Below are 14661 nucleotides of genomic sequence, written 5' to 3'. Positions count from 1 at the left end.
AACATGGGACAGGGGCATTTGCGCCCATGCGGCATACTGACTACATGTTCTAACAGCTACTGGTTTCTGGCAAAACCCAAAAAACATATAAATTGCATCTTTTATTCCCACCCCCTAGCTCACGCCCTTTCCCATTCCCGCCGCCTCAGTGTCACCATGGTTTAAGAAAATAAAATACTGAAATTATGCAATTAGGCTCTGCGCCTCTAGGAGCATGTTCATAAACATGTTTGGTGCATGTGATCGGGGCAAAAGGTTGAGAATTTCTGAGTTCTGGTTCGGTAACTTTTAACTCTGTATTTTCAGACCACGTCATATATTGAGTGCAAACCCACATTGAAAGGGTTTTTTATTGGTTGGCTTAATTGAGGTAAAATAAACAAATGTTTTAATTACTTTGTTATTGTTTGTTAATCACAGGTCCAGGGACAAGTTCACCCTACACTCGAGTCTAATGATGCTGCTCTTCAGTATGTTGAAGAATTAATTCTGCAGTTACTGAATATGCTATGCCAGGCCCAGCCCCGAAGTGTTTTAGATGTAGAGGTAGGATACATTTTGCCTTATATCGACTTTATGGATATAGAATCTGAGTACTAGTTGTAATGTCTATAAGAAAAAAGTGTTTGCTCTTTAATTGTGCAAAACAAAAGAATTCTCAAAAATAGTTTAAAAATATGTCCCTTATGTAGATGAAATCGATATTTAGATGTTCGAGTCTCTAAATCATAGAGGATTTCTTACAGCTTTTTTATATCCACCTAGACGAGAGACCTCTGAGATATCTAACATTTAGACTCTGCCCTGCCTTGCTATTTTTTAAGTAGTTAACTTGGGTTCTTAATAATACAGGTAGGCATGAGATTTTGCTTATGTCACTCTGGGGTTGGGGACAAATTTTTTTTTCTTTTGAAAGAGATCTATATGATACTATAAGGAGCCCTAGTGGGCTGTCAGGGAGCATTGAATTGCTAACCTCAAGATTAACAGTTCAAACCCACCAGTCACTCTTTGGAAGAAAGATGAGGCTATCTGTTCCTTTAAAAATTTACCACTTTGGAAACCCTACTATGGTTACTATGAATCAGAACTGACTTGCTGGCAATAGGTTTGGGTTGGTTATATGACAGTATGACAAGAATGGTTCCCTTCCCTTCTGGGTGTCTGTCCCCAGTATATACTGGTGGTTTTAGACCGTAGGTCAGGACTCATAAGTCATGGAGTCAATTTAGTGCAGTGCCCAACCATTTTGCTTTTTGTGAAGTGTCAGCATGGTGTGCACACTGAGAGCAGGTTTTGTTTTAGGAAACTTTGTTCTGTGCATGTGTGGCTACATAAAAGGGTGTAACGTAATATACACTAAGGATTTATTAGTTGCTATTACAACTTAAGGTGGGGGGAAAACCAGGTAGGAAGCCACAAAACTGTAGACGCGTACTATGATTATAACCCACTTGGTCAACCATAGGTTAAATCCATCAGTTTAGAAATTGATTTGGGAAAAGAGACTTCATTTCGGATATTCCGTTCTTATCCCTGCTCCTTGCTCTTGTCCTTTGTGCCTGGCCTGCCCTTCTAATGGTTTGCCTTAATCACATGAGGGCTAGTATGCTGGCAACTAGGCATTTCAGAGCAAGTATGTAAACTCCATTGTTAACAAAAATAGTATCTTTCAACCCACGTCTAATCTTATTAATTAGATTTAAACAATCACTTCTTTAATTTGGCAAATGATTTAGCCTTGAGTGTGGGTACAGAGATTTTTAAAAATCAACTTAGTCTCAATTTATAAATTTACACATTACCTGTACTTGGATTAATCTTTATTATTTTGTTTCCAGATTATAACATTTGAAATCTCTTTAGTTTCCATGTTAATAGCAACTCACAAAGCTTATTTGTATTTAGAATCAGAGATGATGTTTACTTTCATCTGTGTCATCTGTTGCTGGGAGGTCAGTTCTGACCAAGTTGCTGCGTGCCGCAGGGTGGAAAACCCGAGGGTTTCCGATGGCTGACTGTTGGGAAAATCTTGAGGCCTTTCTTCCAAAGAGCCTCCAGGTGGACTGGAACTTCCAACCCTTTGCTTAGCTGACCAGTCATCCGATTTAAATAATCATTTAAAATGTAAAAATTAGTTATGTAACAGCGACCTCTACTGGCTTAAATTATGGTATGCTACTTGGAGGTTTAAAAAATTCGAAAGGATGAAAAAATTACCTTTTTTACATTAGTTTATTAAAACAAAGAAATTCAGCTGCTCCACTAACATGCATTTTTTTTTTCACTTTTAAAGGGAAATTTGACAGAAACCCCCCCCTCCTCCACATTGCTATTGAGTTGATTCTGACTCCTAATAACTCTCTAGGGCAGAGTAGTAGGGTTCCCAAGACTGTCAATCTTTCCCGAAGCCCTGACTTGGCAGTTATCAGGGCTCCTGTCTGACGGTGACTGCTGGGAATTCCATGCAGTATCTGCAGCCTTGGTGGCAGAAAGAAGTGGGTTCCGTGTTGAACTGCAACTGCAAGGTTAGCGGTGCTGCCCGGAGACAGAGGAGGCCGTTCTAGTCCGTCTGGTAGGGCTGGTGGGAGCCGAAGAAACAACTCAATGGCAGCGAGTGTGGTTTTTCGGTTTGGTTTATTTTGTTCAAAATTAATGACCTATTTAACTCTAATGATCAGCTACCGTGCATTGAAATTGCTGTCACCAATGACTGTCATAATTTGCAAATAGTTGTAAAATCGAGTACCATTGTATTCGAAAAATCTTCTTAAGAGTTTTCGTTTGCAAAATATTCCTTGAGCTTGCAATTGATACTGAAAGTCCGGACAAATGACAACTGGATTTAGATATTTGCTTCTTGAGCTTAAATCAAATAATGTTTTAAACAATTCCTCTTATTCATTCTCGTCATTAACTTTATCACCGTGAAATCGAAAATTTTCCTTTCTAGGAACCTTTGAGCTCCTCATTGAGAAACGAATACATTGGCATTTAAGGTGTTTCTTCTTAGCTGAAGTGTGTTTTTAGTTGTAAATTATCGCACATGTGAAAATCTCTGATTTGGATGTTCTTTGATTTTAAAAGTAGATTGTAAAAAAAAGGTAAATTGTCAGTAACAAGCACTATTTAATATATTTGTTGCTTAGTTATTATTTTCCTCTTTTCCAAGGAACGTGTTCAAAAAAGTTTCCCTCATCCAATTGATAAATGGGCAATAGCCGATGCCCAGTCAGCCCTTGAGAAGAGGAAGCGAAGAAACCCTTTGTCCCTCCCAGTAGAAAAAATCCATCCTTTACTAAAGGTATGGCTGAGATACTGCCTTCTTGCCTTTCAAAAGCAAAACACCAACCACAAGTTTTCAAAGACTACGAGTGTATTTGATGTACAATAGAGTCAACTGAAGAGTAAAATGCTCCCCTTTTAAATTTCCCAGGTGGGGAGGAGTACAGTGGGGAGGAAGGTCATGAACAGACAAAGTGTGAGTTGGGCGACATGCTTTAAAATACATTCATGTCAGCAGTTACTCTTGAAGTAAAGTAACAGGACTAAGGGAAGCTGTTATTAGGAATTCCGTCCCTCTTCGGTGTTGCTACCGCTGCGAAGAGAATTTCTAAGCCTCTCTGGTGGGTATACCTGGTGTGCCTCGAAATCCTTCAGACACTACTGTTTTGTGCAGGGACCACTGTGAGGCTGCCATAGGGCAACATGTACATATATTATCCAGTCACACCTGCCAGTAGAAAGACCAACTCCTAGAAATGCTAACATTATCAGTTTCACTTTCTTCAACACAATGAGCATACTATTGATTGATTCTTACCTAAAAATGATGAGTACATTATTTTACAGTAAACCCCGCGAAAGCCTGAACCCAGTATAAGCCCAAAACCGGTCAGTGAAGGAAAACAGATATTCCCACCAATAGTGATGCTGAGCTGGCAACCTGCCAAAGGCACAGAACTTGTAAGGCGCTGAAACAGCAAGGCAGTCCTATTGCAAACCTACACAGTCCTGTTGAATCTTAAGTGTTTGATATCTAAACACTGTGATGTGAACCAGACCAGTTTGTTTCAGAAAGGAGATAGAGAAATTATAGGCCAGTAGATCTTCCTAGCCAGCAATAATGTATTAACAACTCTTGCTCTAAATAACAGAAAATATTCTCTCAGCATAGTTAGTCATGGGTAATCTGAATTAGGGAACAAAGAACATTTGGTCCCCTCCCAAATTTGAGCATTCATTTGGCCCTTTCTTTCTAGGGGAGGAATTTTTATTTAGTCATATATGCTTTTCGGTATTTTACCCTCACTTTGGCTTAAATTATGTTTGCTAATACGTATATTACTGTTAGTTGAGCCACTTGAAATTAAGTGTTTTTGGTAACGATAGGGCTCAATGAAAGTTGAGCTGCATTCATGTTTATTTTTAATCAAAGTGTTACATTTTATAGACTGTGTTGTTTAGACATGTTTTTTGTTTTCAATTTTTCACAGGAGGTCCTAGGTTATAAAATTGATCATCAAGTTTCTGTTTACATCGTAGCAGTATTGGAATACATTTCTGCAGACATTTTAAAGCTGGTGGGAAATTATGTAAGAAATATACGGCACTATGAGATTACAAAACAAGACATTAAAGTGGCGATGTGTGCCGATAAGGTAGGAGACTCCTTTGTTGGGAATCTGCACGTGTAACTTATTGGCATGCCCCATACTCTTATTGCATATTTTTGCTAAGAGAGGTTTTCAGTACACTAAATAGCAAGTATTCAAGATAACATTTTATAGCATAGAATGTTTGATGAATAATATTCAAATGTGTTTAAATATGCCTTGAGCTTGTTCATAGTGTTGCTGCACTTAGAGTTAATATGAGTAATATTCTCTTACAGTTCATATGAGTAAGGCTCTTAATAGTTACGTTTTATTTGGATTGAGTGGTTTAGGAGGTTAGGGAATATGTTTGAAGATATATATATATATATTTTTTTTTTTTTGTAATGTAAGATACTAAATCTTAGGTTTCTCTGGTTGTTTCTTCTTGGTTTTAGTCTAATGATATTCAGACAAAACATTTGTTGAAAGTTAGGTTTATACCTGACTTATGTGTCATTTGATTCTTTTAAGACCTCTTTAAGATAGGCACTCGTATCTGTATTTTATAAAAAGGAAACAAACTAAGAAATTAAGACATTTTCCCAGAGTTTTTTGAGAAATTTTAAAGCCTAAATTTGATCTCTATCTCTGAATCTAAAGCTCTTAGATGTCACTATTCTGCCTCAGTATTTTACGATTATTATAATGAATTTGCGGAAAGGAAAACATTTTGTGATGAAGCATTTAATTGCATTACTATGGGCTTACTGCTTGGCATCAGCGCTGATTACGTAATCCACTTCATTATGCTCTTGTGTTTTGTTTTGTTGGGTTTTTTCTTTTTTCAGAATGTGAACTGTACACATTCAAAATCACCAAGGGTTTAAAGAAGAAGCTGGGGGACGGGGGTCGGCTTTAAGGACAGTTTAGACATAATCTGTCAGTGGGAGAGAGCAAACCGGGGTGCTGGAGAGCACGGTGGGGTGGAGACCTCTCTGGCTTCCATGCAGAATTCTGTTCTCGAGAAGATGGGGGGCGGTAGCAAGAGGGGGTAAAGATGGTGTTGTTGTTAATGGCTCCGTATTTGGTTTTTAAAAGCATTTAAAAATGAATACAACAGATTCTTTCAATAAAAACAAAATTAATTTTAACTGGATCAGGAAAATGGCTTTGGCGCATTCACTGTGGATTCAGGTAGGAAAGGCGTGAGGAGATAGAAGCCAGGGCTCTAGCGTTGATGAAGGATATTTATGCTCATGAATGAAGAAAACGCAGTATAGGATCAAATTTTATTTGATTGTATCGTGGGCAGAATGACGTTGCCAAAGTTTACCAAGAAACAGAGAGGTGTGTCAGCAGGTCGTAGAGAAAGCAGGACTTGTTTTGATCTGCTCCCAGTGAATGCAGACAAGGAGGCATCTGGGAAACGGTCAGAATTGAGCATGGGGACGGCAGTGAGGCCCTGGACGGAGGGGAGCACAGGAAGGGTATGGAGAAGAGAAATGGGGGAATCTAAGACAGGATTTGGGGGTAAATTAGGAATAATAGGTACAAGAGAGAAACCGTCAGATACTAGTATTGGCAGAAGTTACAGGAGGCTGTTCATGATACCAGATGAAGAATTCTGTTTTAGAGAAGGTGTGGAGGGGGTGGCAGCCATAGATCCAAATGCAGGTATTCCATGGACCTTTGGAAATGAGACCAGAGCACGGTTATTTCATAGCACTACAAAACAAGGCGAATCTTTGTAATCTAAAAAGCTTAAAAGCTTCAAGCGAAGCCCTTACTTTTCAAATTCCATATTGCATCTCTTTCAGTTTTTGTTGCTCATGTGTGGCAAAATATTATTTTAAATTAACAGTAAAATAAGCTTTAGTGTTATGATAATTTTCAATGATTTGTATTGTGTGTCTGCTTTTTAATTTAAAAACTGTATTCAGAGCACTTCTTAGGATGTTGAACTTTGAATATGACTACAGATTGATAATTTATCTTTTTTTTTAACGTATCCGGCTACATAGGTATTGATGGATATGTTTCATCAAGATGTAGAAGATATAAACATATTATCTTTAACTGATGAAGAGCCTTCCACTTCAGGAGAGCAAAATTATTATGACTTGGTGAAAGCATTTATGGCAGAAATTCGACAATATATAAGGGAGCTAAATCTAATTATTAAAGTTTTTAGAGAGCCCTTTGTGTCCAATTCAAAACTGTTTTCAGCAAATGTAAGTATCATTGTGCATGTGTTTATCACCGCCTACGTTGTTAAATTCGCATCACCACATTGAAATTTATATATAACTATATAAAAGTGACTGTTCACAAAGTACAAAAACCACTTCATGAAATTAAACATCAGAAATTAAAAGACACAATCTAAACTAGACTGATGGTGTAGATGGCAACAAATTCATAGAACGGGTCTTGTGTGCCAAAGAATAAAGTTTCTTGTATAGGTGGGAGATATTTTTATTTATTTGGATTCTTTTGAGTCACTCGGCCAACAGTTCATCAATATCAATTTGACGGTAAGGCACAAGGCTTGGTGATGGGGATTCAAAGATGAGCAAGCATGATTTCCTACTTGAGGTGCTCTTTAAACCTTAAAATGAAATTATCCCCTGAGTTTACCTTTTAGCTCAATAGCAGATTGCCTCATAAAATAAAGCACATCACTTGTGAGCACCAAGTATCTTGCAGCAGAAGCATCTGTAGGAGACCAATAGTCAAAGGTTCTTAGACAGCAGGGAAACCAGAGAACGGAAACCGGCACAATCAGAACAGAATGAATCAGAGTCGAAACACAGCGTGAAAAATGCCATCCAGTACCACTGAATAATTTGTGCAGAAATTGTACGTTGGGAACCTAATTTTAGGTATAAGGTCTCACCTTAAACACAATTAAAAGGTTAAAAGGAAAAGGAAATTGAGTGTGCTTGAGATAGAGGCAAAAACCTAAGAACACTGTGGCAGCTACTGTAATAGCAACATGACTGATGACTATAGTGTTGGGAGCACAAAGGAAGGAGCCAATAACATTGAAGCTTAGAGCAAGGATTACTGATCTTAAGGTAGTCTAAGGAGAACATGTTATGTAAGCTCGTTAGTAGTAATTCTTGGAACTCTACCCACGCAGTGGGGAGTGACTGATCAAGAAATAGTGCTCACTAGAGAGGCTGGGACGGATGGCCACGGCCTGGCAATGAGGGAACATTGGAAACTGGAAGGGTGTATTGTGATGGCTGCAAAGCTCTGTGAATGTACCACAGATGCATGAGATGTTCCCTTTAAACGCATGAATGTCATGGTAAGTTACATTTCAATGATGCTTAAAAATAGTGAGTAGAACACAAAAATCAAGAGCCATAAAATAATAAATTGGATTTTATTAAAACATCAGCGTAAGACACAAAGGACAAGTCACAGATGAGAGACCACGTTTGAAATGCATGTACCTAACATAAGATTTATATTCAGAATATATAAAAAGCGTTTACATTCAGAAATAAGAAAGAAATCTGAATATTTTTAATGAGCAAATAATTTTTGAAAACTTTATGAAGATATACAAATAGTGTAAGAAATCTTACACTTTATAAGGTATACACATGGCCTAATGTGTAGATATTGTCTCAAAATTGAACAGAGTGAGCCTGTGATCAACTTTGAACTCTGGAATTGATATTTGAATTTTGGAAAACTTTTATCCATTCCTACCATCTGTGCTGAAATGTGAGGAATTGGGCTTTTTAATATTCCATAGTGAAATGCATTAACAATGGGATGATCTGTAAAACTTAAACAGTATTCTCAGTTACCTCACATGGGTAAAGGATCCATTAAAAGTTCAGAACAGACCACAGATTTTTAAGGTTATTTTACAAAATTGGTACGGTTTTAATTTCACATAGTAACTAACGTAAGAGAAACTCTAATTCATTGTGTTTAGTGTCATACAAAAAGAAAAACAAAATCCTCTAATTGGATAAAATGTCCAGAGTGGACAAATCTATAGAGACAGAAAGTACTTTTTGTTTAACTAAATAACTGTGCCGAGCTAGATTTGCTTCATATAATTCAACTAAAACAGTGTATTCTAGCAGATTGAGTGCAGATATAGGCATAAAACCCCTTTTATACTCAACTGAGCCAGATGTTAGAAATTTACAAAAATATAAAACAGCGCCATTCTTCTCACTCAATATTTTGTTTTAGAAAAATACTAATGCTTTCCCCCAAAATATGCCATGTTACATATAGTGGGTTTATTGGAGTGTGACACAGTCCTGAAACAGCAACTTTCAGAGAACCACTGAGCTAGAGAAATGAATCTATAAATTATATATCACTGAAAAAAATAATTTTTGAATTCTTTTATTTACAATTTTAAGTGCTTAAAGTTTCTCACTGTATTTTCTGTGGTAAGTCTTGTGATTATAAACTGCTTTATTGGTTCAAATTTCAATTTCATTATTTTACACATTAATATGTTTCTCCCTCCCACAGGATGTAGAAAATATATTTAGTCGCATAGGAGATATACATGAACTTAGTGTAAAGTTACTGGGCCATATAGAAGATACTGTGGAAATGACAGATGAAGGCAGCCCCCATCCACTAGTAGGAAGCTGCTTTGAAGACTTAGCAGAGGTAAATGCTTCAATTACATATGCAGCGAAATAAGCCTATTTTGTGATTAGCATTAAAATGTTTATTTCCAGCTAAAGCCATTGATATTAACAACATTAAATGCAAAAAGTTCCAGATTGATTATAAATCTGAGAATGAAAAGCAAAACTTTGCAAGCGGGGATGAAAACACGAGGGGGCTCTAAAATTTTCGTGGCAAACTTCCATTGTTATTTTTCAAATTTCCAATTTCATTTTTCCATTAACTTTTGGAATCCCCTGCTCAGATAGAACATACTTATGACTTTGAGGTAGGGAATGAATTCATAAAGGAAACACAGCAAGCATAAGCCAGTATCTGCTCAAGACAAGATACTAAAAAAGTTACAAGCACAAAAACTAGTGTTGGACCCTTACGCCATACAAATTCTAAATGAATCAAAGACCTAATGTTGTTAAACTCTTAGAAGATCGGGCTTATGAAAGAGAGGCCAGGGGATCCGCTCTATCTTTCATTTCTTTAAAAAAATCATCTGAAATAAGAAATATAAAATGTTCCAGATTTTTTGAGCTAGATGGCAGATTTAGTTATTTTGGTCTATTCTCTGTACTTTTCTGTATGTTTAAAACGCTTTCCGGTTTTGATTACTAACACAATTTTGTGTGTTGACAATTTAACACTTTTCTTTAAGTCTTACAAGTATATGCTTCATTCTAACCACTGAACTAATCATGAAATCATCTGTCAACACATACATGTATTGTTAGAAGTGCTCGCCACTTCACAGCTGATGCCCTTCAGAATGAAACCACGTGTGGAGAGCTTTGGAATACCCAGTTGTCAGCTTTTGTCTCTTGAGATTCGTGTTTTTTGTTTTTATTTTTAGATTGAATACTAGCTACCATTTATTTTGTACCAGACACTAAACATCTTACATACGGATGGTATCTCCTCCAATTCTCTGAACAATCCCATGAGGTAGCTATTAATCACATTTTCCAATAAGGGAGCTGACTTAGAACTTTAGAGGTCATGTTGTATTTCACAAAGACCAGAACTTGGCTCTTCTGCGTTCTGATCCCGTGTGGTCAGTCTTCTGCCTTTCCCTAAAAGGCAACCTGAAAAAATGACATTAGGGGTAGTTGCTGTTTTGTCTCACACCACCTTTACCACATTCGTCCACTAGATGTCCTCTTCTCCCACTTTCTAGAATGATTCTTTCTGGACGTGACCTTGCCAGACTCCCAGCACTATTTTCATAATAGCTTTATACCAGAGGCGAGAGGACGGTTGAGGCTCTAGCCCTTCTTAAACTTAAGGCACTGTTTCTCCTCTTTTTCCTGGGGAATCATCAAAACCAATATATTTTACTCCTTTAGTTCCATCCCGTTAGTGTTGTTTAGTGTACTAATGGTTAATGATATACTTTGTCTATGTGTGTGTGGTTTGAGCAAAATTGTCTTGTTCTGTGAAACTGAGCAGTGGGTTTTAGATGATACAAATGGACAGAATTTCAAAGTGAAAATCCACTGCCAAGAATTAGCCATGAGGGGGAAAGAGAGTCCTGGACCGGTATTGTAAACAGTTGTTTACGTCTCACCAGGTTGTAGATATCAATGCCTTTGTAAACGCGAGTTTTTTTGTTTTCCAGAACCAAAAATCTGCATGTTTTATGACCATGCCTTTGACCATTCTTTATACTATGATGCTTTCATGAGAACGGTTTGGTAATATCCATAGGCCCCACTGGGCATCAGAAAAAAGTTCTGTACTCTCATTCTTGAGAATAGTAGAGCTATTAAAATTCTAGTTAATAGTCATAATTTTAGAGGCTTTCAAAAAATATAATTCTGCAGGTATAGGTGGGTCTAGAATTTAATCTTGGTATGTGTGATAGTAAATTATGTATCTTTTCACCTTGGAAGAAGATTAGTGATGTTTTAACGTTCTTGTTTTCGAAGGAACTGGCATTTGATCCATATGAATCCTATACTCGAGATATCTTACGACCTGGATTCCATGATCATTTCCTCAGTCAGTTATCAAAGCCTGGAGCAGCACTCTATTTGCAGGTGCAGTGATTTAAAAAAAAAAAAAATCAAGATATACACGCCCTGAAAAGTAAACTTTAAAAATAAAATTTAAACCACTTTGTCTTGTAGTCAATTGGCGAAGGTTTCAAAGAAGCTGTTCAGTACGTTCTGCCCAGGCTACTCCTAGGCCCTGTTTACCACTGTCTGCATTACTTTGAACTTTTGAAGGTAAGATAACTTCCTGCTATTTATAAGATATTAAAATGTGGTGAGCTTTTTTTTTAATCCATCCTTTGTAAATTGATGTGAGCACCTGTACACCTCAATGTGTGTCCAGTTTTCTTCTGTCACTTAAGAAATGAAGGTAAAGCTTCCAAAGAGTGGCATGTTTTCTCATTTTAATAAAAGCAGTTCTCATGTACTTTTATCTTGTACCCTTCTTAGTTACATGGCTGATTCTTTGGAAGTGTCCGTGGTTTTATGTAGCCAAGTCTTTGCTTGGGGACCTTGGCAGATGAAGGGACTCAGATAAGGGGCCTGGGGTGGAGAGAAGTACCTGAATAAGGGAAGTTAACTTACCTAAATCCCTAAGTTTATGTTTGTAACGATTGCCACAAAACTACTTATCATTAGTTAGACATGACAAATCATGTATAATCCCAGTAAGATATCTCATCTGATCACAATTCCAAACAGCCAATTTATGGAAAGCATTATGGTTTTGCTCCTATTATATATACACAGAAGGTAATTACAGAACGGGAGACATTTAATCTGTATAAAATCAAAAGTGTAGCACAAAGTGATTTGTTCTAACATCTAATTAAATCTACTTTGGATTATGGATAATGTATTCCTGCTATGAAACAATTTGTTTATCATAATTTTAAAATAATAACTGAGATAATAGTTAATTTCTATTTACCTTTAATGAATTAGCCTTAAAGGACAAAAACGAGATGTGCATTAATACAGCTAGTAACTTTTTAGCTTTTAGTTAAATATTTTCTTAAAGAAAAATTCTGTTTCATATTATGATTTTGTTATGGAGAAAAGCTAATCTAAGTGTCCAGAGATTTGATTGCTAACTTTAACTTGCTGAAAGACTTGTTTTGTTTTGATTTTTTAATTTCAATAGCATTAAAGCCTTATATGACTAAATGCTCAACTTTTTACTTTCTGAATTTATTAAAGTTAAGTCATCTGCTTACTATTCTAAAATAAATGTCATTTAGGGAGCAAAGACAGGTTAACTGCTTTGAAAGGGGTCACATTAGAACATCTGAGGTAGATTCTTTGTCGCAGTGGCCCTAGAGAGGGGTTTCGAAGCGTCCTCTGTCCCCTGCAGACCTCCACTGACAGGGCTAGCAGTTGCTGAGCTCGCAGTCCAGCATTTACCGGCAGTGCTGCCATGCCTCTCCCCTCTATCCAGGACTTCTAATGTGATCCTTTTCAAAGCAATTGGTAGCAGTAGCTAGGCATCTGGTGACCAGTATTTTAATGGGTAGCAAATCAGTACAATGTTCAGTTCAACAAATATATTAACCTTTTCTTTGGTCCCTAGATACATGATTATATCTCCTCAAGGTATGTGTAAATAAGCATTAGGAAAAATAATCCAGAGTGACTTAACACTAATTAATTCTTTAGAGAATTACTTATTCTTTTGTTAGCATACCAGGTCCAAGTTAACCTAAGGTTTCCCTTGATTTTAATCATGAAATTCATAATTATATTATTATGAGTGCATCAGTTATGGGTATTCTATGAGAATCTACTGTAAAAATTATATTTATTTTTGTTTTCTGGTTCATCACTGTATATAAGCTTTCTGGAACCATTTTTTGGGTATGTGTGAATTAAATTAGCACATTATCCTGATGATAGATTTTAAAACCTAATTTCAGTCCAATAAATATACTAGTGAAAAACCAACAACTACATTATTTTTTCAATAGATGAATTATAAATAGGTAAAAACTCATTGGCATATAAAATTCCTGGTTGATTCATCTGAATAAGGATATATATACATATACATATACATAATAATTGGGGTTGAGACTAATATGTATGCTTTCATTTAAATTAAAAGTATTATTAGAGAAAATTACATACACAAAATCCCTTTACCTTTCTTAGACTTTATTGTTACTAGAAAGTACAGGATTAGCAAAATAATTGAGAGAAAATGTGTCCAGATTTAATTTTAATACATTTTATTTTAATACATCAAAATATGTATCTTTAGGTAAGATTAAATTAAGAGCCAGTGACATGACAAGTATCAGGTTGGCGCTAATTTATTATAACATTTTAGTCCCTAACTTGAGTACCAGCTTTATGTTAGCAAATAAGCATAAAACTTTAATCACCTTTTCAGGTGGTTGTATTCTTTGCCACGTGTTTAAAATTCAGCATTAATTTTCCAAGCATGCTAGGTTTTTATATACTAGGTCTGCTTAGCCTTTTTCCTGGGTTGCTAAAGTGAGGGGTTTTTATCTTCCAAAGTTGCTCGTCCACCAACACCCCCACCCCCAACCCGGAACACTATTATCAAACAAATCGGGAAAAGGCAAGTGTGAATTTTACTGCATCATATACAGAGTTCTTCAAAAAGCTTGTCAAAAAAACGTAATTAAAAGGCTAATCGCATTTCCTCACAAGCTTTCTGAAGTCCCTTGTGTTTTAAACGCACCATGAACTGGTGATGTGGTGGTTACCACGCTGGCCGCTGACCGAAGGCTGATGGACAGAACCCAGCGGAGCATCCAGGGAAGGGGGCCCTCATGATGGACTTCCTTAAAGACTAAGCTGTTGCCGTCCGGTCAATTCCCAGGCTTAGCCGCCCTAAGACTGCCGCTCACATTACAGAGAACACAGGATCGGTTCTGGATTCGGTTGTCCTGTAAGGATTGTTCGCTGTGTACTCCAGTCGTCAGGCAACTTTCCGGGACTCCAACTGTGAACTTTGTCTCCTTCGGAGTTGTCCAGAAGCTGATGCCCCTGTTCGTGTTTTAGGATTTCAGTCGGTTGCCTTTTCAGCTGAGACTCCGTTGGGATTGGGCGCACTCTCTGGATGCGCTTCCTGTCCCTGGGACTTCCCTCTCATTCCCGACTGCTCGGCTGGACTGTCTTCTGACACCATAGACCAGCAAGGCGGCAGCTTTCTGCTGGCCAGCCTGCGGGCAGTGGGGAAAACGCAGCAAGCCAGTGCAGAGGGCAGCAAAGCCCTAGACAGGATGGGCAGCGGGGTGGGCAGGGGAGGCGCGGGAGGATGGGGGGCTCGAGTTGCGGAGATTGCAGTCAGTAGCACCAAACAAACTGCATGCCCAGTTGCTGGAAAACGGATTTGCTCAGGAAACTTCTATTCCAACCACTATAAAGGGGGGGTG

The 14661-nt window shown here is 37.4% G+C and overlaps 1 protein-coding gene across 2 annotated transcripts in view; it reads left to right on the top strand.

The window, feature by feature from the left end:
- SOS1 (SOS Ras/Rac guanine nucleotide exchange factor 1) overlaps positions 1–14661 on the top strand; it is an 88273-nt gene that overhangs the window by 31256 nt on the left and 42356 nt on the right. For both annotated transcript variants that reach the window (XM_004711123.3, XM_004711122.2), the window contains exons 2-8: positions 421–546; positions 3173–3304; positions 4497–4661; positions 6620–6829; positions 9111–9254; positions 11195–11305; positions 11396–11494. In XM_004711123.3, coding sequence (XP_004711180.1) covers positions 421–546; positions 3173–3304; positions 4497–4661; positions 6620–6829; positions 9111–9254; positions 11195–11305; positions 11396–11494 — 987 coding nt within the window. The remainder of the gene's footprint in view (positions 1–420; positions 547–3172; positions 3305–4496; positions 4662–6619; positions 6830–9110; positions 9255–11194; positions 11306–11395; positions 11495–14661) is intronic.

Source organism: Echinops telfairi, unplaced genomic scaffold (genome assembly GCF_000313985.2).
Source record: "Echinops telfairi isolate 266 unplaced genomic scaffold, ASM31398v2 ScPeMD7_10;HRSCAF=50, whole genome shotgun sequence".
NCBI classification, from domain to species: Eukaryota; Metazoa; Chordata; class Mammalia; order Afrosoricida; family Tenrecidae; genus Echinops; species Echinops telfairi.
This window is presented reverse-complemented; position numbering and strand designations above follow the sequence as displayed.